This window comes from Apodemus sylvaticus, chromosome 6, assembly GCF_947179515.1.
Source record: "Apodemus sylvaticus chromosome 6, mApoSyl1.1, whole genome shotgun sequence".
Lineage (NCBI taxonomy): Eukaryota > Metazoa > Chordata > Mammalia > Rodentia > Muridae > Apodemus > Apodemus sylvaticus.
This window is the reverse complement of record NC_067477.1, coordinates 115,161,623-115,188,881: the sequence shown is the minus strand read 5'-3', so window position 1 is coordinate 115,188,881 and position 27,259 is coordinate 115,161,623. Positions and strand designations below refer to the sequence as shown.

General features: G+C 47.8%; 1 protein-coding gene across 1 annotated transcript in view; it reads left to right on the top strand.

Annotated features, from left to right (window-relative positions):
* The window catches only part of Cib4 (calcium and integrin binding family member 4), a 57,195-nt gene extending 31,909 nt beyond the window's left edge, over positions 1-25,286 (top strand). The window contains exons 4-7 of the mRNA XM_052184777.1: positions 12,488-12,629; positions 21,953-22,062; positions 22,788-22,876; positions 25,256-25,286. Coding sequence (XP_052040737.1) covers positions 12,488-12,629; positions 21,953-22,062; positions 22,788-22,876; positions 25,256-25,286 — 372 coding nt within the window. The remainder of the gene's footprint in view (positions 1-12,487; positions 12,630-21,952; positions 22,063-22,787; positions 22,877-25,255) is intronic.
* Positions 25,287-27,259: the final 1,973 nt, after the last annotated feature.

Here is a 27,259-nt window from a genome sequence, read left to right as displayed (position 1 = left end):
AAACTGTGATCAAGTATACTAAAATTGGAATGACACAGAGGCCAGCATACGGCCCCTGAGCAAACAGAGACATAGAGATATGTGAAGCAGGACATATCAACTCGTAATCCCAGGGCTGGGAAGGCAGAGATAGGCAGATCCCTGGAGTCCTAGCCTAAAGTCACACCAGTTTGGCTTGGCATAGCCCAGGTTAGTGAGAGACCCTGTCTCAAGCAGACAAGGTTGATAGACTAGTGAGGGACCCTGTCTCAGACAGACAAGGTTGATAGACCAGTGAGGGACCCTGTCTAAACAGATAAGGTTGATAGACCAGTGAGGGACCCTGTCTCAGACAGACAAGGTTGATAGACCAGTGAGGGACCCTGTCTCAGACAGACAAGGTTGATAGACCAGTGAGGGACCCTGTCTCAGACAGACAAGGTTGATAGACCAGTGAGGGACCCTGTCTCAGACTGACAAGGTTGATAGACCAGTGAGGGACCCTGTCTAAACAGATAAGGTTGATAGACCAGTGAGGGACCCTGTCTCAGACAGACAAGGTTGATAGACCAGTGAGGGACCCTGTCTCAGACAGAGAAGGTTGATAGACCAGTGAGGGACCCTGTCTCAGACAGACAAGGTTGATAGACCAGTGAGGGACCCTGTCTCAGACAGAGAAGGTTGATAGACCAGTGAGGGACCCTGTCTCAGACAGACAAGGTTGATAGACCAGTGAGGGACCCTGTCTCAGACAGACAAGGTTGATAGGCCAGTGAGGGACCCTGTCTCAGACAGACAAGGTTGATAGGCCAGTGAGGGACCCTGTCTCAGACAGACAAGGTTGATAGGCCAGTGAGGGACCCTGTCTCAGACAGACAAGGTTGATGGTACACAGGAACAACAGTTGAGGCTGTCCTCTGACCTTCACAGACAGGCATGTGTGAACAGTGTGTACCTGCAAACACATGAGCACACACCCATACCCAGATGCCACCCATCAGTAGTTAGCCTTTGTAGCTCTCTACTTATGTATGGTGGATGCCACGGAGTTCACGCTGATGCCTGTCTATCACAGCCTGGCCCCCTTGCTTACTCTGCATGGTAACTCGTCTACCTGTGATTGATTTACGTTTTGAGCTCTGGCATTGTCTCAGAATCAGTGAGACACGAACTTCCCTGGCTCTCAGAGTACGGGTGTGGATATTTACTCTTAACCAGAACTCAGCTTGATCAGTGTCTCTGTCTGTCTGCTCTTTGAGCGTGTCGTTGGCCACATGTTTGCAACGTTTTCATCTGTTGCAGGCCTGGCATCCCTCAGGCGCTTGCTGCCACCCCGTTGCTAACTGCTTTTAATTTGCACCCAGCAAGAGCTCACTCCTGTGGTGTATGGCGCTGAGGCTCTGAAAAAAAAATGCTTAGACTGGGCTGGAGAGAAGGCTCAGCAGTTGGGAGTGAGCACTGCTCTTGTAGAAGACTCTAGTTCTGTGGACCCAGAATCTCTTAGGCAGCTAACAGCCACTTGTAACTGATCCGGCACCTCCAGCCTGCACCGTGGTGTACCCACAGACAGACAGAAAGACAATTAAAAACAGTGTGCATATATATATATATATATACACACACACACACATTTACTATAAATTATATATTAAAATGCAAAGGGCTGAATCTGCCCCCCTCAGTGGCACCATCTTGTCCCTTCACCATAAACCGTTCCCGTGAGCCCCTCCCCACCAATGTTAGCTTCCCAATCAATTGCGACCTCATGCTCATCTGTTTTCTATACCTATAATTCTGCATTTTCCAGAACAGATTCCTACAATGTGTAGCCGCTCTCTCTTCCCTCTCCCTTCCTCACTCCCTTTCTTCGATTCCTTTCTTTCTTTCTTTTTTTTTTTTTTTTTTGGAATCTGGGTCTCAGTAGCTCAGACTGGCCCGGTTGAACTCTTAATCTTCCAGCTTCTGCCTCGTGAGAGCTGGAGTTACAGGCGCTGTGCCAGGCTCAGTATGTAGCCCTTTTAGCCTGATTTCCCTCGCTCAGCAAACCCCATTGAAGGATCTCTGGCATTGTGGCGTTCATCAATGGCTTCGCCTTTCTCCGAGTTGCGTTCCATCTTCTGGCTGTGTCTCGGCTTGTTTATCTATTCATCTCTTGAAGTGTGTATTGATTGTTGTAGCTGGCCCTTTTATTCTCGTAATGATGTCTTTTGAACAATGTAATTTTTCAATTTTGGTATACTCAAATGTATGGAGGTCCCTCTATGGTTGGTGCTTTTGTAGATTGTTAAACAATCTTTGCCTCAAGGTTAAGATATTCTGGGTTTTAAAAAAAATCAAATGTTTCTGAATTTAGAATGCTAGTCCTATATTAGATTATAGATCAACCTGAGATTGCTTTTGTGTTTTGTGTGAAGTAGGGATCAAGACCCATCATTCCCAGTGTTACTGCCACCCAGCCAGCAGCAGGCTTGATACCTCCCTTTCTCTTGGATGCATAATAGTGCCTTTCCATCATAGATGGGGCATTGGTATTGGAGCCTCTACTCCAGTCTGGTTCATTTATCCTTACATTAATCTCACTCTGTCTCAGTTTTCAATGCTCTGGTCCAGGTCTTCAAGCCTCATAGGATTGCCTCTGCTGTTCTAAACTCTTAGTATTTCCATGAAGAGAATCAACTTGTCAGTTTCCATGAAAATAGCAGCCAGAGGACCTTAACTAGAATCGTAGTAACACTGTGGATCAACTTGGGGAGAATCAGCATCTTATTATTGAGCCTTTCAATTCATGACTATGATATATATGAGAAAAAAAATGTTAAAGGTACGGAGCCAAGAGGTTCAGGTACACCCTTCTCTCAAGACCTGAGATCTGTCCACACAAATGTGTAACCTCACAAGCAGAGCTTCCTTCAGGGAGAGTCTTTTCCAGGTAAACTGAGGCCTCTTTTCAAAGTCGAGGGGTGCTGCTCTCTGCCCCTCCTGACGGTTACTCTGTCCACTCCAGTCCTCAGCAGGTGCTTTCACATGTTTCAAACGTTTAAACATACGTTATCCGGATCTGGGAGTGTAGTTATGCGACCACAGCTACCTGAAGACTGAAACGGGGATAAAGGGCTACAGTGAGTTCAAGGCCAACCTGAGCTACTTATTGAGGCCATGTCTCAAGATAAAAAATTTTAACGTTAAAAAAAAAAAGAAGGTTGGGATGTGCCCTTGGGGGTGGAGTGCTTTCATCAGACCCAAGGCTCAACCTCTACTGCTATCAAAAAATGCTTATACATTAATAATACTTTTGTTTTATTTTTAGCATTTATTGGTTGTGCATGCATGCTCACATGCCACAGATCATCAATGGAGCTTAGAGGACAACTTTTGGGGTTTTTTTCCTTCTACTATGTGGCTCCCAGAAATTGCAATCACATCATCCGGTCTCAGGAGTGATCACACATAGTCAGGCTCAGATGTCCTTTTACCTGATGAACTAACTGTCACACAGCCAAATTGTTTTAATCGGAGTTGACAAGAGGTACCGTGAGCAAAACTAAAGTAACATTCACAAGTAGGAATGGGGGAGCTGGCTCAATTGGTAACACACCCACTACAAAAGCGTGCAGACCCGCGTTTGGATCGCCGGCTCCGAGGTGTGAACGGCTCCTTGTCAGGAACACACCTGTAACTCCAGCTGGTGCAGGGCGACGAGCCAGGCCTGCCTGGAGCTCAGTGGCGACTCTGTCTACTCAGGTAGAGATCTCCTGGCTCAGGGAGTGCTCTTGTAGAGGACCCAGGTTTAGTTCCCAGCGTTCACATGGAAGATCACAACTGCCTATAGCTTCAGTTCCAGGAGATCCAATGCCCTCTTCTGGTCTTCCCAGGATCCTACACATACACATACACACACACACACACACACACACACACACACCACACATGCACACACACACACAAACACACACCACACACACACACAAACACACACCACACACACACCACACACACCACACACTTGCACACGCACACACACCACACACACACACACACCACATGCACACACATCACACACACACACACACCACACACATGCATACGCACACACACCACACATACATACACACCACACACACACACATACTCACTCACACATACCACACACATACACCACACACATGCACACGCACACACACACACCACACACATACTGCACACACACCACACACATGCACACGCACACACACACACATGCACACACACACACATACTCTCACACTCACACTAACACACACACACACACACACACACACTAACCTCTGACCTTCACATGCATATGCACACATGTGCATGCACCCACACAACTGTGTACAAGCACCACACATACACACACAAAATTAGGTCAAAACAAAATTGAAACAAAGGATGTTTAAAAATAGCCACAAGAAAATTTAAGTGAAATAACATTGAGTTCTTAAAAAAACAAAAAAACAAAAAAAACAACAAAAAAAACCCCACAAGGTCTTAAAACTCCGAGTGCCTCCGTGAAGCCATCACTGAGTCAGAGGCATATTTTTATGAGCATTTTTTCCAGCAACTGTAAAAAAGCTCTTTTTGACTAAGCATTAACTAGAGAAATGGCAAGGGGGATATTTTTAAGCTAAGCCCAAATATTTCCCCCCTGACTTTCATCTTCAAATCAAATCTCTTGTTCAATAACTCTGAGAGAATCTTTAAAAAAAAAAAAGTTTAATTTTTTTTGGGGGGGCAGGGACTGCAATCTTTTTATCAACAAACTGTAATTTCTGTTTCAAAAAAAAAATCTGCCAGAGCTTGGGGTTTATTTCCAGCTTCCTTGGTCTCTCCATGCAAAAAGGGAGATTGCACTATGAGCTACCTGTATAAATGTCTGTGCTGACGTGTTTACATTCCCCATGTTCAGAACGCCTTCAATCTCCGGTACACGTTATTCTCAGAATGGAAGTATTACTTTGTCAATTGTCCCTTCCTTCCTCCCTTGGAGGACTGAGGACTTTTGTGAAATTTAACGCACATGATGACTCTCTGGATATCCCAAAATTTATGGGTTTGGGTTTCAGATTGTTAATGTTAATAGCATTAAAAAAAAGAATCTGGAACATGGTAAACTAAACGGGCCCTGGGCTGGTTAAGGGTGGGGCCCCGGGCGGGTTAAGGAACACTTCTGCAAGGCCGTCCTGGTTGCTCTTCTGTCTATCCCAGAGGGCTGGGACAGAAGGGTCCCTTGACTTCTGTCACTACCTCTCTACCTGCATCCCCCAGGCACTTAGAAATCTCTGCAGCTGTTCAGATCCTAAGAAATAACTCATCACGGGATCCCGGTGTCTGACCAGCCCTCTGGGAAACAGAAAGGCACAGAACCTGGGAGAGAAGGAAGCCGCCTTTGTTTGGAATAGCAGCAGGCACAGAGACGCTGCCTGCTACTGGAGAGCCAGAGCCTTGGCAGCCTTAAGGAGCTGGGCTCCACCACCCGTGCCCAGGAGGCCAGTTAAAGAGTTCAACAGTGAACAGGAGAGAAGGAGTTTGCTTACTCAGTGTGGTCACGTTTTGAAGGGCAATGAGGCTGCCCAGCACCTCCTCAACCCCAGCTAATCTAGCTTCTGGGTCCCGAACATGGGGTTCAGGTTTAAATAGCAAGAGGCGTGTATGTGAAACTAAGCCGTCCCGGCCAATGTCTGTTCCTGCCTAGCACTGACCATTTGTCTTGGCTCCAGCCTTTTCTTAAACGTGGGCTGACAAGTTGTCAGAACTGGAAATCCTAGGCCGGGAGACAGCTTTCTCCTCCATTGGCACCACCTGTGCTTCTCTCGCCATGGGATTCTGTGGAAATTCCGACATCCTGGGGTCCGTTGCTATGAATCCGATAGCCCTAAGGAGGGACACTCCTGTCTCTTCAGGATAGCAGGCTTCAGCAATGACTGGGTTCTCAAGCCCTGACTCTTTCTTAGAGGCTGCTTTGATGACACCATCCTACCTTGGTCTTGTTGTCCCCAGAGAGCAGTGTCTCTTGCTCAGAGCTCTGGTTCCTCCTTCACCAGCCTGGCGGCCCCACCGCTCTCTCCTAGCCTCTCCCGCCTTCACCAGTTCTCACAGTTACTGGGGCCCCCAAGGCTTCACCCCATTTCAGTCTAGCTTCCATGTTTTACACTTTGTTGAGAAAATGATTTTATTGAAAGTAAGAAGTTTAGGGGCTGGAAACGCGGCTCAGTGGTTAAGAACTCTCGCAGCTCTTACAGAGGACATGGGTTCGATTCCCATTCCTTACACAGCAGCTAACCACAGTCCACAGGAGGGTGATCCGATGCCCTTTTCTGCCCTCTGAGGACAATGTACGTACATGTGTGGTGTGTATTCATACAAGCAAGACTCTCACACATAAAATATAATTAAAAAACATTTATTCTGTGTTTGGTTTGTGTGTGTGTGTGTGTTGTATGTTCACTATAATATGCATAGCTGTGTACGTATGTGCTATAGTATGCATGTGGATATGTCATGTGTGTATGTGTGTGTATGTGCATGCTATAGTATGCATCTGGATATCCTGTGTGTGTGTGTGTGTGTGTGTGTGGTGTGTTATAGTATGTGTGTGGAGATCAAAAGGCAATTTGTGGTTCTCTCCCTCCACACATGGGTCCTGGGAATCAAATTCAGGTCATGAGGCTTAGCAATGGGCACTTTTATCCACTGAGCCATATTACATTACCACCACACCACCCCGCACCCCTGCCAGCTTGTTCTTTAGAATCTTACTGTAATGCTTTGAAACAGAGCTATGTAGGGCGCTGGGTCTAGCTTGGTTGTTGCTGTTGTTTTAATTGACGCATAATGTGCATATTTGTGAGGTACAGCTAGTTTGTTTTATTTTTAATAGCTATCATAACTGATTCACAGAGGAGAGAGGTGTATCATGGGGTGCATGTATTAAAATCACAGCACTACATTTTCATCCCCATCCACCAATTAAAAGCTTTGTATTGAACTGAGCTAGGAATCATGCGTCTTCCCTCATGTCAGCCAGTGGTTTTACAAGCTAATTGGATATTTTATATTTTTAAACAAACAGACTCAACATCCACCTACATTATTTGGGCAAATTTCAAACAGGTTAGAAAAAATCTGTTTCTAATATTTCCAGGTGTGTCCATGTAAACACTTTTTTATAGGGCAATGCCACAGTGTTGGGAACAAAAGTTTAAAAAAAAAAAGACTTCAAAAGTCTCCCCGAGATGCCAGTTTTACAACGGAAAAGCATGTTACAGTGAGTCACCTAATTTCTCTTGAGTAGGCAAATGAAGTTGCATTTCCTCTTGGTGAGCAGCAGCTGCGTATATGTTACAAATTGTATAAAATATCATTAGCAATATAATAGGTGGAAAATGCCAACCACCACTTGACATCGTAATAGGTCAGCGAATGCAAAACACTTGTTTGTGCAGGAAAAATATGTAAGCCATCTACAAGTGTCTGGCTCATTTGAGAGCGCTGTCTCAAGACAGCCGAGCAGGCCGCCCTGTGGTTGGAAAGATGCTCAGTCACTCCTCTCTGATCCCAGATGCTTGTATATGTGTTGCTAGAAAACTCCAGAAAGAAAAATAAAACCTGAGCATGTCAACGACTCCTGCTGCAGGTTCTGAGCGTCTGGACTGACCGTCCTGGTCACAGTGGCCTGGAGAAAATCTCCAAGGAGATTAACACCAACTCAGCTTGTTGTTTGTGCCCATCAGGCATAGACAAACTTTGTATCAATGATCGCACTCAATTCACCATAAGTAGTGGTGTGGTTTGTGTGCGTCTGTGCGACTGTGTGTGGGGTATATGTGTGTGCATGTTTTACGTGCATGTTTGCACATGTGAGTGTGGGTAGGTCAGAGATCAACATCAAGAGTCTCCCTCAGTTACTCTCCACTCTTTTTGTTGTTTGAACTCAGAGCCCTTCAATTTGGCTAGTAAGTTCTAGGGACCCTCCTGTCCTCAGCTCCCTAACGCTGGGACTTCAAGTGTGCTCTGCTACACCTGAATCCTTGTGTGACATCCAAACTCAGGTTCTTGGCTTTGCACGGCAAGGACTTTCCTAATTAAACCACCCCATACCCTCTGCTTTTGGAGGGTTTGTCTTGATTTTTTTGTATTCTCCCCCCCCCCCCACATACACACATAATATTTTCATTCTTGGTTGTGAGCCTAGCCTTTAAAGGCTGAGCCCATAATGTTTTTATTAATTATTTGGGAATTTCATACAGTATACCTGATCACATTTACTTCCTACTCTTCCCAGGTCTACTCTCCTACCCTTGTTCCCCCCCACAAAAAAAAAAAAGACCAAAAATAACAACAACCAAAAAACAACCAACCAAACAAACAAACAAACAAACAAAAAAATACCCCAAAGCCCACCAAGGCCAATTTGTGTTGCCCATGTCCTGAGAAGACAGAGAGACATTGATGACTTCTTGTGGCAAACGCCTTACACACAGAAAAGAACCAGTCTAGACAGGAAGCTATCCAGGAGAGTCCTTAAAAAAACTGTACTCAAGACACTGAACCAGAGGTGGAGCTCAGTACAGCTGATGGCTTCTGGCAGGGTGGGGCGGGTGGGGAGGACTTGGGTTTCTTTAAGGGGCTTAGCCCCTGGGAGTATAGATTTTGCTATACAATCCAGGTCAGCCTTAAACTCATAGTTCTCCTGCCTCAACCTCCTGAGTGCTGGGTTTACAGGCCTGTGCCACAGAATACGAGTAGAAATGGTATTTTTTATGAAATACTTTATTATTCATTCTGTAACATCTTCCTCGCTTAGTGGGTCAGAGACACGTGGCTGTTCATGTCCTTCATTATTAAAGGGAAATCTAGGAAATCCAAATTAGAACGACGTATTTAACGACGTAGCAAAGCCTTGGCAGCGCGAGTGAGGCCTGGCCCCCCTCTTCGTCGTTGGAAATACTTTCTTTGCTTTTTCCAAAGTCGTGTTGCGTGTACTATTATTCTTGCTGTCATTGACTGCCAACTTCCGGGTTTCCAGTCTAAGACAAGGGTAGGTATATTATGTGTGTATATTATAAGGATTCCTTCCCTGGGAAGATACAGACATATGCGCTCTCCTTAGAAGGTCCCTCCAAAGTCCAGCCTAAGGAACCAATGAGCTTGAAGGCCTGATGGGGAGCAGCTGAGGGGTGGCTTACAGGGCCATGAGTGAGCCCCTGCATACTAGAAAGGCTTCACCCAGCATGAGCCTCACAGACTCTCACTGGTCTCCCAAGCTTTTAGACTTTAACATATCCCAAGACCCATAGGCCATTTGCAGTTAGGACAGAATTGCATACAAAGGCTGGGAAGAGTGACAGGGGTCTCAGGGGAGGGCTCATGACTGACCCAATCTCTCCTTATCTGAGGAACCACCTATAACCAACGGGCCCTATTGTGATGGTTGTTGAAATCAGGCAACGCTGGTCTAAGTCACTATGAAGATAGTGACTGTTTTGCTTGGAGGACAGCACATTCCAACCCCAGATCGTGTGTGTGTGTGTGTGTGTGTGTGTGTGTGTGTGTGTGTGTATGAAATGAGATGGATCAAAGGGAGAGTGAACTGATCTTCCAGTAACGGCCTCCCTAGCCCTAACACTGTGTCACCTCCATCAAGCCCTTTAGTGCCAGCAGGGCAGCAGTGGAGGAGGCCCAGGGACAAGAGGACTTCATCTCCTTCCCTAGCTGGGACTGTGTGGTAGTGGAGAGCTCACTGACCTGCCTTGCGCCCGACTGGGCACAGGCACAGAGAATTAAAGCAAGGACATCTTGTCTTGTCTGCCTGGATTCTCAAACCTTCTCTGTATGGCATAAAACTGAATTTCAAGTAGCAGAAAGACTCGGTGCTGGCATTTTCTTGATGCTCCCTTTATCTGCGTTACAAACATTATCTTCAATTGTAGATTCCTTGTAGGAATCTTGTTAAGCCGTATATCCATTTGTGAGAGGAGTTAATGCACTTAAGATTTGGTCACATAATTGATAAAGCCACTTAGCTAGGGACTTGGAACGTATCATAGGAGTTCAAACTATCAGCATCAATTAGAGAGAGGGAAACCAGGTATTTCTGGGCGTGTCAAAGAATTGGATACTCCAGCCTGAAGTGAGCTTAGCTTTTGGAGTGGGTCAGCCTGGATTTCCCTGCATCCCTTTCTGGACCGTGTATACGATATATGAATATATTTCCCTATGATACATTACATATGTGTGTATGTGTATTTGTATGTGTATGCGTATGTATGTATGTATGTATGTATGGAGACATGAAGCCAGAGAACTAAGCATTGACTGATCCGGGACAGCATTAGAGGGTGAGACGGTGGAGAGCGTGCGAGACGGTGGAGAGCAAGTGGTTCTCAACCTTCCTAATGCTGCGACCCTCCAGGACAGCTCCTCATGTTGTGGTGGTCTCCAATTATTAAATTATTTTCATTGCTACTTCACAACTGTAATTTCGCTACTGTTATGAATCATTATAAATATCTGTGTTTTCCAATGGTCTCAGGCTGCCCACAGGTTGAGAACCACTGGTATAAACCCTTAGCAACTCTGTGTGTGTGTGTGTGCGCACACACCAGGATGGGGACCTAGCCCAGGGTGTCACACATTCGAGGCAAATGCTCTACTGCTGTGCTTCATTTCCAGCCTGGGAACCTAATTTGAAAATTTCTCTGCTGACTCTCCGCTGGTCCCCATGACGGATGATAAAGCCATTGCACGGCTGAAGCAGAGAGGCTGGGCTAAACCCCTGTGCATAAAACATGGAGCTCTGAAGAGATGCCTTATCTCAGGAAAGGGAGCTAGAGACAGAGCAGAGAGCCACCTCATCTGATTATAATTTTGGAGGCTGGGGCTCTACTGGATGCTCCGATCTGCTCTGCGGGTTTACAGGGTCAGGCGGCTTAGCCAGGGTACATCTAAGAACAGGGATTTGAGGGAGGTATTAGGTGCAAGGGTTTGTTTTGAAGTACTGGAGAGACTTGGAGTTTGATAAGGTTTGTTGTCAGGCAACTTGAGAACGGGCAGGGGTGGGGGCACTGAACAACTGGAGAAAGGTATCTTGGGAAGTGGGAGTGTATTGGGAGTCTAGAGAGTAAGCAGAGGCTGTGTCAAAGCAGAACTTGCCACCTTTACAGACTGCCAAGCACGCCCCACAGAAATCTGTATAGTGACTGGCTGTTACTATAATACAATACCTTTGGAGGCATTATTAGAAAGTGATTGCACCTTGATAGTTTCAGCCCTTGGTCAACTGGCCCCATTGCTTTGGGGCCTATGGTGAAGCAACAGATTATGCCAGGAGGGTCTAAAGAAGGAATCTGCTAATCTCATGGGACCTGGGAAGCACCAATAATCAAAAGGAGCTGGAATCCCATGATCCTCTCTGAGGATGCATCTCCTTTCACTGTACACCACCTTTTAAAGCTTCTACCACCTCCTGGGAATCAAACCTTAATACATGGGCTTTGGGGAGACAGTTATATCTAAATGATAGCAAACTCAAAGGAGAACTGCCCCCTCACCCCAAAGCCCTCACCACCTGCCCATTCCCAGGGCCTGGAGGAGGAGTTGCAGGCTGAAATAGCTAGCTGTATCTGAGCTGGCAAATGGCTGCTGGGATGCCAAGCCTTTGTGCAGGAAGGTCAGCATAGGAGGGAGCTTGTATGCCAAGGCCAGGGCCAGTTTGCCTGGCACTTGGTGATTTGGGAATCTAATTTGATGTGCCAGCTGTGTGTGTGTGTGTGTGTGTGTGTGTGTGTGTCTGTGTGTGTATACCTGGGAAGGGGTGGGGACCTAGCCCAGGATGTCACACATGCTAGCAAATGCCCTACTGCTGCGCTTCATTTCTAGCCTGAGAACCTAATTTGAAAATGTCCCCGCTGATTCTGTGGTAGTTAAGTAGCAACTAACAGCTCTCATCGGCTGAGTTATTTATCAGACGCCGGGTAATTTTTCTACATTTTCCTCATGGCAATCCTACAAGGTAAACATAATTATTATCCCTCTACTGCAGAGAAATCTGTAACTCTGAGGGACAGGTAATGGATGTATCTATATGACAGTTGTTTCCTAACTAATGACACAGCATTAAACTTAGACCTACCCACAGCTACATCAATATGGCGACAGTGGTTAACTCTGGGGAGTCGATTATAGATTTTATTTTGTTAATCCATTTTTAAAATTTTCAAAGTTTTAAATATAAGATGGAGGGAAATTTAATAGCCATGAGAGAACTCAATTACACAACCAAACCGCAAGCCATTGGAATGTGTGAGCAGAGGGAGGTCATCAGGGCCCCGCGACCTGGGCGCCTCCATCACGCCTAGGGGCCTCGCATTCTTTAGCTTCTTGCTCTTTTCATCTCAAGGCCAGGACATGGCGCTAGAGGCAGGTGGGAGAGGCTCATGGAAACCACATCCCGACCCTGACAGACCTCGTCTCCCCCACCCCACCACAGGTCAACCCTTTCAGAGATCGCATCTGCAGGGTATTCTCTCATGACAACGTGTTCTCCTTTGAAGATGTGCTGGGCATGGCATCTGTGTTCAGTGAGCAGGCCTGCCCCAGCCTGAAGATTGAGTATGCCTTCCGCATCTATGGTGGGTACCTTGGTTGGGGGTGGGGGTGGGGTTGAGTGGAGAGAAGACAAGGGCCAAAGAGGACCTGCCATGTCTGAAATCCAACCACTGCTGGGGTTGTGTGGCTGGGATTTATTGGCTCTTTGGGATATATCATGCTTCTTGAGTTCTATGAAATAACAGAATCGATAGAGGACTCTAGTTGACAGAGGCTCCTCCCTCCACTTCTTTGGTGTGAGTGGCTTTTATTATTGCTGTAACCAACACAGCTGACAAGAGGCAGCTGAGGGGAGAGAGAATTTGTTTGGGCTCAGTCTGAAGGCATATAGTCCATTGTGGTAGGGACAGTGTGGCAGCTGGCAAACAGCCCACAGGAGCTGGAGTGTGCGGCTGGGATGTCTCACCTCCTTATATGTTTCCGGAACAGGAATCAGAGATGACCCAGGATGCTGGGTGGTACCATAAGCCTCCAGTCCTACCCACTTAAGAAATCTATTTCCTCCCTGGCTTGGTTCCTCCTCCCAAAGGTTTTGTAGTCTCCCAAAACAGCACCAGCAGTTGGGGCACCAACAAACACATGAACCTGGAAGGGCTACTTTAGGTTCAAATTACAATGCCATCCAAGGGTACTTGGGGTTGCTGGTGTGGCTACTTAATGATTTCTCTCTGAGCAGGCCAGAGAGAAATAGAAAACCCATGTGGGTGCGAAGGACTTGGGCTCATCTGGCAGGAAGGTTGGATGGGACTTGCAAGACTTGAGCACTAGAAGCATCTCTGCACACAATGACTTCGTAGACTCCAAGTCATTTCATTTTCCTGAGAATCATTTTTCTTACCGTGAAATGGAAGGAACTTGAGAGAAATCATCTCTGAAGTCTTTGGGATCTGCCTTTCATCTTGCAATGTTCCCTCAGCACAGTAAGATTCTCAGACCTCTCCAAAGCAACCAAAACAAGAATCAAGGAAACCTTGAGATGCCCTCCACAGTCCATGTCTGTCTTAGTATATCGTGCTAACTCCTCCTTTGCTTGCGGAGGCAGACTGGTGTGGCTCAGCACTGCCCTTTCTGTTTAAATAGGCCATCCAGCTTCTCCTGTCCTCAGACACCAGTGAGCAGACTCATGCAGGCTGAGGAAAACCTAAACTTGCTAGGATTACCAATGGCACATCCCTGTAATCCTAGCACTCAGGAGGCTGGGACAGAAGGATAACTTTGAATACAAACTGAGCTACATAGTGAGACCTTGTCTTGAAGCCAACGGCCTAGTGCTATATAGTTCAGCGGTAGAATGCTTGCCCAGGTTAGGCAAGCCTCTGGATTTGGTTTTCAAACTAAACAACCAACCAAACAAACAAACAAACAACCCCAAATTCTCTGTAATCTGAAGAACCTGAACAGCAGGATTACAGTCTGAATTAAACCAAAAATGTCAGCACCGTTTTGGAGAAATAAAACAGAACTCAGAGTCCCTACAATAAACATTTACAACACTCCAAATGAAACCTAAAAATGACCTGAAATGCAAGAACATTCTTTTAAATCTTGCTGCAGCCTTCAGAACGGAGACTGACTCTGACATGACCCAGATACTGAAACTCACTGATAAAAAGTTTTAAAACAGCCATCACGACAGGCTTTGGTTCTTCGGAGAAAGAGAAGGAGTCAAGGAGGAAAAAATTGCAGGAATGGAGAGGGAGAAGGAGGAAGATGTAGTATAGTGATTGACTTAGATAATTAGAGTGGCTGGCACCCCACAATCTTCTGTGAGTGAGATACCCAGGAAGGATGTGAGTTAATTCAGTCTAAAGGCAAAGCAAGCTGCTGGTCAAAGACAGAGCAGAAGAGCAAAGACACCCCCTCCTCTGGATAGCACCCACCCACACTGACAAATGTGATCGTGTGTGTGTGCGCGTGTGCGTGTGCGTGTGTGTGTGTGTGTGTGTGTGTGTGTGTGTGTGTGCAATACCCAAGTAGGCCACAAGAGGGTATTAGATTCTCTAGAGTTGCTAGTTGTGAGCATCTCAAGATGGTTGCTGGGAAGCAAACTCAGGTCAGGTCCTCTGCAAAAGCAGTACATGCTCCAAACGGATGAGCTGCCTCCCCTATTTTTTTTTTAATTCTTTGATGACTTCATAGAAGTATGTAATGTATTTATTCATTTTCAATTCCTAGTACCGTCTTTCATTCCTCTAAGACAACAGTACCCTTCCTTACCAACAAGAAGCCCCTCTAACTTTCGTGTGTGTGTGTGTGTGTGTGTGAGAAAGAGAGAGACAGAGACAGAGACAGAGACAGAGAGACAGAAACAGAGACAGAGACAGAGAGAGGTGGTTAATTGGGGTTCCTTACATGATCATGGCTGAAGGGTTATTTACTAAAGCATGGCAATTTACCACTAAAGAAAACCACTCCCCCTTTGCCCACAACTGTTAACCATCAATAACTCTGTTCTCAGGGCCAAGACTTCAGGAGGCAGCCCTCCCCCAACCTCGGAGGGAGGGGCTCTCTCCTGCAGATCTGAATGCGACCTTCTTTATTCAGTTGACTGATTCAAATGCTAATCTGTTCCAGAAATTCTCTCACAGCCACACCAGGAAATAATTTTTTCTCTGCCTTTATCTGGGTATTCCTCAGCCAAGTCAGATTGACAGACACATAAGATTGGCCATCACAATAGCCATTTCCAATAAAGTAAAAGAGAATCGACTCACAAAAAAAGAAAAGATGTGAAATCTCAGCAGAAAAAAAATGCAGCGATGAGAAGGAATTAAATGGGTGGGGCCTGGTAGCTTCGACATGGGGAGACTGAGGCAGGAGGATCACATGTTCAAGGTGGGCTACGGAGGGAGTTCTAGGCTAGCTGGGGGAACTTAGCAAGTCTGTATTACAACATTTTAAAAGGTAAAGTGCTGGGATGCAGTCCAAAGGCAGAGTGGCCAGCAGGCCTGCAATGGCCTTAAGGTTCACATCTCACTGACAAACAAAGCCAAACAAACACAAAACCACACGAAATCAGAGTCAGTGGACGGGCTCAGCAGGAGAACTGAGGAAACAGAGGAAAGGGTAAATCTGAAAACACACAAAGGAAAAAAATGTGAATAACAGAGAGAGCAAATATTGAAAGAATTTAAGAACGGGGCCTCTGGGCCATGCTGAGTTAGAAAGGTTGAAATGTATAGCCAGTTGATCCAATTGGAGGGTAAGAGATATCTGAAGATATTACCCCAGATGACTTAAATTTGGTACAGGACACAAATTCATAGTGAATGAATCCCGAGCCAAATGAAATCATACACCCATATATTAGCTCAGCAGTCTCATCCTGTGTATGTGTGCCTGTGTCTGTGTGTCTGTGTCTCTGTGTGTCTATGTCTCTGTGTGTCTGTCTGTGTGTCTCTATGTGTCTGTGTGTCTATGTCTCTCTGTGTCTGTGTGTCTGTGTCTTTGTGTCTCTATGTGTCTGTATGTGTGTCTGTGTGTCTATGTCTCTGTGTGTCTGTGTCCCTGTGTGTCTGTGTCTTTGTGTCTCTATGTGTCTGTGTATGCATGTCTATGTGTCTATGTCTGTGTGTCTGTGTCTTTGTGTCTCTATGTGTCTGTGTCTCTGTGTCTGTGTCTCTGTGTGTCTGTGTCTCTGTGTGTCTGTGTGTCTGTGTCCCTGTGTGTCTATGTCTCTGTGTGTCTGTGTGTCTGTGTGTCTGTGCATGTGTCTGTGCTCCTCTACGACTTCCTGGTTCCTTATCCCAAGCAGTCCCAAGCATCCCGAGGGAGTAGTCACTGGATCCCAGGAGTCCTAGCTTGCTTGTCACCACCACTGTTCTGTCAGATGTGAGAGATGCACTGACTGAAGTCCCCGTCACACTCTCGAGGACAAGACAGCTCCTCTAGCAGAACAGTGACCCAGCTCAGCCTTTTTATCTCAGCCAAGAGTGTGTGGGTTGCGAGTTACAGAAACTTAGTTTGTGAAGCAACAGATAAAGGAGAGACAGTGAAAAAAAAAATCACCCAAAGCTCCTGGCCTCAGGAGTGCGCTTCATGGTTTCAGGATGCCTGCCAGTTAAGAGTCCAGGTTTGGCTTAATTGAGTCCTTCTTGCCTCTTCCCCCTCCCCTTCCCTCCTTCCTCCTTTTTTCCTTTCTTCACTTCTCCTCCATCCCTCTCCTCCTCCCTCCTCCTCTTCCTCCTCCTCTTCCTCTTCTTTCTTCCTCCTCCCATCTCCTCCCTCCTCCTCTTCCTCCTCCTCTTCTTATTTTTATTCTCTTTGTAATTGGGTCTCACTATAAAGTTCTGTCTAGTCGGGAACTCACAGAGATCTACGGCCTCCGCAGTGCTGGAAGGAAAGTGTACATTACCGCTCCCAGCAGGATCCCCTCCCTTCAAACAAGCCTTCAGACAAAGTTCCAGGCAAGCTGCTTCTCATCCGGAGCCCGCTGGCTGGGGAAGCCCCTTCAGGCTGCTGGCAGAGCACAGATCTTGTGTCCATGGACCTTTGGCCCTGGCTTCTTGCTTCCTAGGAGCTGAAGTCTGCCCTCGGCTTCTGCAGGCTACCCTCGGGCCCTTGCCACACAGCCTATGTGACCACTTATCTTCAAAGATAATGAGGGGGAGTAACCCTTGACTCATCTGCTGTTAGGATGTCTTCTATAGTATAATCTGACCATGAATACACCATCCCACCATGCCTGCCAAACTCTGTTGGTTGGAGGCAGGTTACAGTCTCCATCCAAACCAAACAGCACCAAGAGGTGTGGATTTCAGGGGCTGCGGTGCGTGGTAGAAAGGCAGGGTATGTGTATGTATCCGGGCTAGCCTTAAATTCACTTGAACTCCTGATCTTCCTGCCCCTACCTCTAGAGTTGTGGTATTATAGGAAAGTACCATGAAGCACAGCTCCAGGTATCTGTCTCTGAGAGATTTCTCTACTCACAAGTATGGAGTGTGTCCACTATAGACTCCAGGAGAAAAACAAAGGCCTGGGATACAGCTAGGAAGCTGTCAGAAAGCTAGGTAGCTTCTCCGCATGGCTGCTGAGGAAACCTCTGTTTTCCAGACTTGAGCTTCTTCATCTGTGCCCATGGACTAAAGATGACTACCGTCATGTCTACAGGGCCTATTGCTCATAATCTGAGTAACCAGCCACAGACACCTCTTCTCCCTTTCAGTCTCTCAGAAGGTGCCGAATGGCTCAGCCAAGCCAATGATCTGATACTTTGGGTTGGCATCAGCCTTGCCAAGTTATCTATAGCCAAAAGAAAAGCAGAGTCACATGAATAAACCAGAGGTGAAGACACTTCTCGGGAGCAGGAAAAGCTGGTGGTGTGGCTCAAGTCTGTAATCTCAGCACTGAATCGGGAAAGCTTAGAGAAGCAGGAGTTCAAGGTCATCCTCCCATGCATAGTGAGTTCAAGGCTCGCCTGAGATTTGTGAGGCTTGGTCTTGACAAAAGGAAGGAAGAACAGAAAGAAGGAAAATGGAAGGAAAGAAGGAAGGAAGGGAGGAAGGAAGGAAGGAAGCGAAAAAGGAAGGAAAGGAGAAAGGGAGGAAGGAAGGAGAAAGGGAGGAAGAAAGGGTGCTGCTTCCATCTATGGTTTCCAGAGCCTAATAAACACGGTCTCCAAGCCCGTCAGGGAGGAGATGCTCATAAGCATCTTCTAGACACAGGACCAACTTTGCTTAGCTTTAGAAATGAGAATGTTTAGTCCTCAGAGGTAGGACTGAGCGAGTGGGGCCAAGCTGGAGACCAGACACACACGACCACCACCCGTGCTCTTGACTCTCCCTCCATTCCTCTCCAGGACCCCGAAGCACACAGTTACTCCCCTTTCCCAAGGATCCCCAAGCACAAAGACCCAAAGCTCGACTCCATGAAAAACAATGGTGGAAATAGGTGTCTGGGTCTCATGTCCTAGGCTGCATCCAGTACATCCAGACAAGTCAAAGTTCTCTTTGTCTGAAGATTTGTGAGTGTACACGGATGTCTGCTCAGTGTGAGACAGAACTCCAGGATCCTTGTGTCTAAAGCCTGGTACCCAGAGGCTGCTCAGTCAGTGTGAAGTGGTGGCCCATAAGGAAGGGAGAAGAGGGATGAAGAAGAGTGAAGAGAGAGAGAGAGAGAGAGAGAGAGAGAGAGAGAGAGAGAGAGAGAGAGAGAGAGAGAGAGAGAGAGGAGAAGAATGTGTTGCTGATGGTCATGGTAGTGATTCTCACAAGAATTCAAAGACCTGTCAGTGCTCCTGACCTGATGACTCCGAGCGAGATTTGGGGACCAGGCACGTCAGTGCTGCTAGAGAACATATCAAACGTGTAGACTCTCTGCTGCCCCCCTTACACCTCTGAATCAAATCTACATCTTAGCAAGACACTCCCACCCCAGTTTATGCCCCTAAAAAGTCAAACTTTAGCCTCCTGCCTCCCAAACACTCGAATCACCTGGGAGTTAAAACATCAAGAAACAACTTGATGTGATGGTAGATCCTGGCTGTTAGGCTTTTACAAACCCCGCCCCTGGGGTATTACTAATGTGCAACAGATTTGGCAACTTCTCCTTTGGCTTACTACATCAGTCAGGACTACATCCAGCTGCATGTTGCAGCGCCCCTGGTTAAAAACCAAGATCTGCAGTCAGGCAGTCCAGAGCCAGAATGGTGGCTCCAGAAAATAACACAAGGACCCAGAGTCTTTTAGGCTTCCTCGTCTGTAAAGTGTCGGTATGAGACTGTTTTCCTATTGTCCTCATGAGCACAAAATGACTCTTGTGCCTACAGACTTCTCATCTTTATTCTAGGCAGGGAAAGTGCTATGTGGGGGTGGGGAGGGGTGGGAGAAGGAGGAAAGATGGGATTTACATCCAAAGACACAAATAAGTCAACTCCTCACAAGCTTTCTTGGAATTCCACCAAGACCCTTCAGTTTATATTTCATGGGCCAGGATGATGTCATACGGCCACCCATGGCTGCGGCAGAGACAGGAAAGCCATGAATTTTCATCTGTCATCTTGAACAAGAACTGTCTTGAAAATGGCTACTGGGTGAGGCTGCAGAGGGGCTAGAGCACCTTGAGGCCTGGAACTCACCTCCCGAGAACCAGTTCTGCTTTGAGGGACATTCTGGCCTCCAGGCGACCAATGCCACATCTCTTCATACCTCCAGGATGATTTACCACCTGTCAGAGACCAACATCTGGGCCCCACCTTCCTGAGACCTGACCCAAGCACAGAGATGTCAGTGGCTGGCTGAGACTATAGAGGGAGCCTAGGGGAAATGCATCAAAACTCGTCCTCAGTCTGCAAGCAATGAGTGGTTTTTGCTTATAACAGTTCTTTGAGGGAACATGTTTTGGAGAGAATCGGTGGTTGAACCAGTTCAGTAAGCTCGTATGGTGTTGAGAAACAAGTGGGAGAGAGCCCCCACACCCACTGGAGTGGCCAGTCACAGGCTGTGAGTCCCAAGACTGCTGGGTCAGCATAGACAGAGATCCAGCCAATGACAGACTCCCTGGCCCTAGCCCTCTCCCAGACTGCTCTGCCCTTGCACCCCCCCCAAAGGACAGGAACCATCCAGGACTACATTTACTCTAACAAATTATTCTGTTTTCAGATGGCTTGGGACCAAAGCCATGTCATTTTCTGTAGTCTCCGCATGTGGGAGCCAGGCCAGCAGGATGCCTGGGGACACTGCAGGGGCTTGCAGAGAGGCTGCAGAGCTTCTTACCAGCAGTGTGGTGTCACTGTGGCCACTGATGCTTCCTGTACCCCCACCCCTTTATCCTGCTCCTCTGACTCACTTCCTATCGCATGCAGGAATTACAAGAGAGAGCTGAGCCGGGAGAGAACTCAAGAGCAGCTCAGACTAGGGCTCCAGCCATGAGCCAAGAGTCCAGTCAGGGAAGTACTGTACCTTCCATATACACGCCTTGCCTTTGGGGACAGACATTTCTTGGCTCTGTCATAGAAGGACTCTGGTACTAGCAAATTCTGAGCCTCAGTTTCCCTAATAGCCCACTAGCTCTAGCTGTCATTCTTTGAAATGGGATGCTACAGTCTCAGGTTTTCATTTTTAGTACTTAACGATAAGCAAATGATGGAGAATTAAGCCCTGGCTACAGCCAGCAGGAATGCTCTGTGTCCCAGACTCATGACCAACAAGGCTAAGTGTTCCCTATTTAACCTTCACATTGTAGAGCTAATACTGTTGTTCTCATGTTATAGATGGGGAAACTGAGGCTCAAATAATGAGCTGAGATGTCAGACACACACACACACACACACACACACCACGATGTGGAGAAGCCAAAAGTAGCTGTTCACAGTGGCTCTAAGGCTCTCTGGCATTAGGCATCTGGGCTCCTCCTACCTGTTCCTTTGCTTTCCATTCCCATGGTTACCTTATTATCTCAAAGATCTTCCCAGAAGTCATTTGCCCTTCTGCTTCAGATCTCATCCATTTGGCCACCTCTTGCAATAAGAGAGGCTGGGAAACACAGTGTTCAGTCTGGATAGGTGGCTTTTTGTGACAAAGGCAGGGGTGCATGGTAAAGAGCACAGATTATCTGTAGAGTCTGAATGGAAGGATTTAGTCATGACCCCATCCACTGCTAAGGGTAAGTGGGCATCCATTCATCCACTTATCCTTGAGACTCTGCTCTGTGCTGGGCACTGCCCTCAGAATTAGGATGTCAAGCTATACGGAGAGTTACTCAAGTCCCTGGCCCTCTGGGGACGCAGTCAGAGAGAGTTCTTGAAGCCAACCCAATAGTGGTACAAGGCACAAGGACTACCATCCCGCTTCCCTGAGAAGCCGGAACTCATGTCCCGGTCACTCGGGCAGCTACTGAAGCTACACAGGGACAGAAGCATGGAGAAATGCTCAGGGATTTGGGTTCCAGACCCAGGCCACCTTCTGCTTCTCTACTCTGCCCGGATCCCAGCCACCAAAGTACAACCTGGCTTCTGAGCTCTGAAATGGAGAATCCCATAGACTTCGACATGGGGCCAGGTCAGCCTAGGGGATTTGAACTTTGCTCTTCCATTCCCTGTTCCCATGGACAAGCTACATCATAACTGAACCTGTCTCCTCTTGGTAAAATAATAACAAAGTAGATGTTGAGGATTCAATGACTTAAAGTAGCATCTGAGCACACAGTAGGCACGCAGTCAATGCTTTTAATCATTGCAATCATTGTTGCCTACAATTGGCCCTTCTGCAGCATGTCCCACCCCTACCAGCCAGCTAGGCCATGCCCAGATTCTAGACCCACTTGGGGCAAGTGGACCCCACTTGAGCTCTCAGGGACTCATGGGAGTTGGTCTACAGGCCGGAGACCCCAGTCTCCATCTCCTCTGCAGATTTTAATGAGAATGGCTTCATTGACGAGGAGGACCTCCAGAAGATAGTGCTAAGACTACTGAAAAGTGATGACGTGTCTGAGGACCTACTGATGGACGTCACACACCACGTGTGTATCCAGAAGCTGAAGGGTGGGACCTGGGGCTCCAGGTGGGCACCCAAAGCTCCCAGACACAGGCCATCTTCTTTGGAAAGGATCGGTTCAGAGTCCCCTGCAGCTGCCTTGGGGATGGGTGGCACATGGTGCCCTGAGAAGTGGGTACACAGTGGAAAGAACTTTGCCTCCTTTCTGTGAGAATCATCTATGCTCCCCAGAACAGTGTATCCTGCCCTCCCTCGGAGAGTTTCCCACCCACACGGGGCACCAAGGATCACAATGTCCTCTCCCGTGTTATTCATTAGGAGCCCAGTGCCCAGACGTCCTAGTGACAAGGCCTAGAGAGCCCTGAAAACCTTAGATGAGGCGCAGGCCCATGTGCCCTCAGGCTGTGAGAACCCCTGAGTGTCTCAGGTCTGGATGGTACCACCTGACTCAGGCTTCTTACAATGCAGGGCCCACGATAATGTCTGGCTGATGAGGTGAATGGGGCCTACTGTTCTCATTCTACATTGGTGCTGGAGGGCCCCATGAGGAGAGTCCTTCCAGGAGAAAGCCCATGAATCCTCTTCTTCCCCTACCTTAGCTTACACACCTTCTCCTCTCTGTGGGGCAGGGGCCCTGAGACACCCTGGCATGTGGCAGGTAGTTCCTCCACACAGACCATCGTCTCCCTCCACTTGAGACCCATCTCCTGTCAGGTCTAAGGCTCCTCTCAAACTCCTTCCTTCCGCCAGGTCCTGAGTGAGTCAGATCTCGACAATGACAGCATGCTTTCTTTCTCCGAGTTTGAACATGCAATGGCCAAATCTCCAGACTTCATGAAGTAAGTCATGCTTGAGGGCAGGGCTTTTCCACCAAGGTTGGAGGGAGAGATGGCTCTGTAGTCTCCCCTGGACTAAGGGTTGTCTCTGTCTTCCTATGGAAGTCATGGGCTTCCAGGGATTCCCTCATTCTTTGAGAAATAGTAAAACTAAAGCTTCCGAGACATCAGCTAACCTTGGGGAACCGAGACAGGGGCTGACTGGATGCCAGTGCTTGCAAACCATGTGTGGGGTTGGTGCAACCTCAGAGCCATTGTCCCTGATGACAGACATCAATGCATGTCTCTCATATCGGCCTTCAGATCTGACCTGAGCATAGCCCACTCTTTTTTTTTTTTTGTCTTTTTTTTTTGATATAATTTATTTACATTTCAAATGATTTCCCCTTTTCTAGCCCCCCCCACTCCCCGAAAGTCCCGTAAGCCCCCTTCTCTTCCCCTGTCCTCCCTCCCACCCCTTCCCAGTTCCCCGTTCTGGTTTTGCCAAATACTGTTTCACTGAGTCTTTCCAGAACCAGGGACCACTCCTGCTTTCTTCTTGTATCTCATTTGATGTGTGGATTATGTTTTGGGTATTCCAGTTTTCTAGGTTAATAACCACTTATTAGTGAGTGCATACCATGATTCACCTTTTGAGTCTGGGTTACCTCACTTAGTATGATGTTCTCTAGCTCCATCCATTTGCCTAAGAATTTCATGAATTCATTGTTTCTAATGGCTGAATAGTACTCCATTGTGTAGATATACCACATTTTTTGTATCCACTCTTCTGTTGAGGGATACCTGGGTTCTTTCCAGCATCTGGCAATTATAAATAGGGCTGCTATGAACATAGTAGAGCATGTATCCTTATTACATGGTGGGGAATCCTCTGGGTATATGCCCAGGAGTGGTATAGCAGGATCTTCTGGAAGTGAGGTGCCCAGTTTTCGGAGGAACCGCCAGACTGCTTTCCAGAGTGGTTGTACCAATTTGCAACCCCACCAGCAGTGGAGGAGTGTTCCTCTTTCTCCGCACCCTCTCCAACACCTGCCTCTCCAACACAGATACACTCTTACCCAGATACACTGGAGACGACAAGAGAAACAAATCATTCCTCTGGAGAGCAGAAGGGGCCTCGGCGATCTAGGCTCCAGACTCCCTCCAGATGACTGGCTCTCTGCATTTCCAAGCCATATTTACCAGCCTTCCAGTTCCTTCCAATTCAGGGTGAATGCATCATCTCTAGAGATGGTCCTCACCATGACTGAAGAGGCCTTTCGTATGTGTGCCTAGTTGGCCTCTGGTGACACGTGTCTTTCGTGCTTGCCCCTAACGCTGCCCCTTGATTTCATAGGCAAGATGAGTTTGATGGTGAAGAAGGATGATTGACGGGTCTTGACAGTTTTGCAAACCAACTTAAAAAAGGACAGAGCTGGTCTAGCAAGAACCTTGGCAGGAGCGAACATAGCTGCACACTCCCGTCTCCCTCTCTCCCTCTCCCCGACCCATCTCTCCCTCTCCCCGATCTGTCTCTCCCTCCATTCTCTCTTCTTCTACACACTTACTTTCACTGCACACCAGCAACCTCTGAGTTGTCAGGCATAGCCTGTCATATATTATGGCCTCCCAACAGTTTGTGTCTGTTTGATTTAATTTTAGAGAATCTTAAAGTAATGTCTCAGCTCAATTCTGAATTCCCAGACAGAGGGATTCTGACTGACCCCGCTGGGTCAGGTGTCACGCTTCTTCCAACCCCCTGTATGGACATGACATCTCTAGGTTCCAGGGCTGTGGCTGGGGCAGAACCTAGAGTGCCATGCTTGAATCACCCTGTCAGAGGAAATCCCTCCCCCTCCTCCACATTCCCACACAGCACGGCCGCTGGAATCTTACCTGCCCTTCACCTGTGTCTGAGTCATTCCTGTTTCTTTCTATTGGCCACCCAAAAATTCAGAAACCCCTTGTGTTCTGGTGATGGTAAAAGAAGCGTAAAGTATAGGAATTGGGGAGATATCTTAGATTTCTTGCTATGTAATCATGAAGACCCGAGTCTGACCCCTAGCATCCCTGTTAAAAGCTGAGTGTGGTGGTGTAAACTTGCAAGGTTAAGGAGGCTGAGCAGGAGGGTCCCTGGGCTCCCTGGTCCCAGCAAGAAATTTTGTCTAAAAACAAACAAAAACAAGGTAGATGACTCCTGAGGAACCACATCTGGGCTGTTCTCCTGTCTCCACACATGTACATATGTGTACATGCACCCTCATTGACACTCATGAGCATGTGTATAGACACACACACACACACACACAACTGAATCAGCTTGGGACCATTGCCTACGGAAAGGGGCATGATGCATGATGGGACAAGGCGGGCACCTCAGCTAGCTCTGGGTCTCTCTTTCAGCTCCTTTCGGATTCACTTCTGGGGATGCTGACCTGGAGGTCACCGCCCGGCTCAGCAGCTTCAAGGAAGACTACTGGACCAGCCCTGCATCCGGGCTCTGTAGAATCTGATTTGAATTATGACTCAGCTCTGTCCCTCCTTCACCTCTAGAATACTGTTTGCTAAATAAATCTGTGTTTCCCCATCCATACCCACTGCTTTCTGAAAGCAGGGTCCTAGGTACGGTGCTGCTTCTAGGCCTCAGGTTTGCCAACGACTCCCGACAAGCAGGAGGGTTTTTGAGAACCGAGTTCAAGCCTTGACCCGTGTCAGAGGAAAAGACCAAGCCAACTGGAACAAAGTTCGGAAGGAAAGGAAAGGCTCGTCCTTCCCTCCTCTGGAACCCACCCGTGTCAGGATGAGCGCATAGCTGCCATTCCAGCTGGCGCCGGCTTGCCTGGCTTCCTCCCAGGGAGAAGACATCCTGGCCCTGCTGCCACCCTTGGACCCTGGGGATGGGGCCATGTGTGACCAGCATTTAGGTCCTATTTGCTTTGCCACTCAGCCAAGCCCTGTAATGAGTTTGGCCACTCGGGGGACATTTTAGGGTCCAGCTGTCTAGAGACTCTGGAACACAGGAGAAGTTCATCATGGGAACTTGAGGGAGCTGCCAGATGGCCAACTGCTGTGGATTTCTTATCTCTGTGGGCCTGAGGGAGGGGATAGCTCTGGTTACACAGGAAGAGTTATTTTGCCACAGTGTACACTTGAATTCTGTCTTTAGGTCTTGATTCCCCTGTTCAGTGGCAATAGAGACTCATTCCTCGACAGAATCCCCTTGATCTAATCCAGATGAGTGGAATGCTGGGGGAGCCCAATGGTGTAGCACACTCCTGAGCTGAGGTCTCTGCCCAGAACCATTGATGGGATTTTGTGCCCTACCCTCTGCCCTATCAAAGTTTCCCAGGCTGTCCAAAGCAGCCATGTCGGGAGAGTAGAGTTTGACCTAGGCTTGTTGCGACCTTGGCACCCACTTCCTGAGGTCATGTCACTAAGGGTAGGTTAGTCCCAGGCTATTCCTTCAGCTCTTCAAGAAATAAGTTGAGGCACATGTAGAGACCTAGTCAGTCTGGCCCGTCAGTGCTGAATACAAGATGTTGCCTGCTTCAAATGGCTTCCTCTCTTAAAGAATTGTCTGCTGCCCCCCACCCCCACCCCCTGGCGTCCCACAGCCAGACCCCTGGGATCACTAAGACTCTCTCTGTCTACACATGGGTGTGTGATATTTGAGAAACCAGGACTGAGGAGCCCAAAAGACCTGGTTCAAATCTTGCCGGTGCTATTTCCATACTGTGTTCTTGGGCAACTTTCTCAGCATCCCGGAAGTTCCCCGACTTCATCAGTGGTGGGGGTGGGGCGGGAGGAGGACACTTTGTTCACAAGTTATCCCAAGGATCAATTTAAGCGATGCCAAGGCTCCAGGGAGAATCCTGGGTTGTTTGGATTATCAATCAGATTGGACTAAGAAACGCCTAGGGAGTTAGTGACATGTGCTTTTGCGGTGTGTATGACATGTGTGACGGTGTTTGCAGAGATGATTAACTGAGGGTGGAAACCCCACTCTGGTAGTGAGAAGCACCCACCACCCAGTGGGCTGTGGTCCCAGACTCCGTAACAAGAAATGGGAAAGCCAGCTGAGCAGCAGCACTGAGGGAAACTTTTGGGGGTCTTGCCACCCACCCCAGACACTGCTGGGTGTTCTCAGCTATACTCGTGAAAGCAGACAGGAGGTCTCCATCCCCAAGTGGCCCTACTGCCTGGGTAGCCTTATGAGCCTGACCGTAGTCGTCCCCCGAGCCCCACCTGTCTCCACCTGGGTGGCCCACAGTGGCTGGGCACTGCTTCTTGGTGCGAATCCCTCTGGCTTAGCTGTCCCTAGGCGCTCAGGACACCTTCACGCATGGTGACAGGATCCAACCGAGAGGCACATGGGATGGTTGTGGCTGAAGATTTTATTACAAGCAC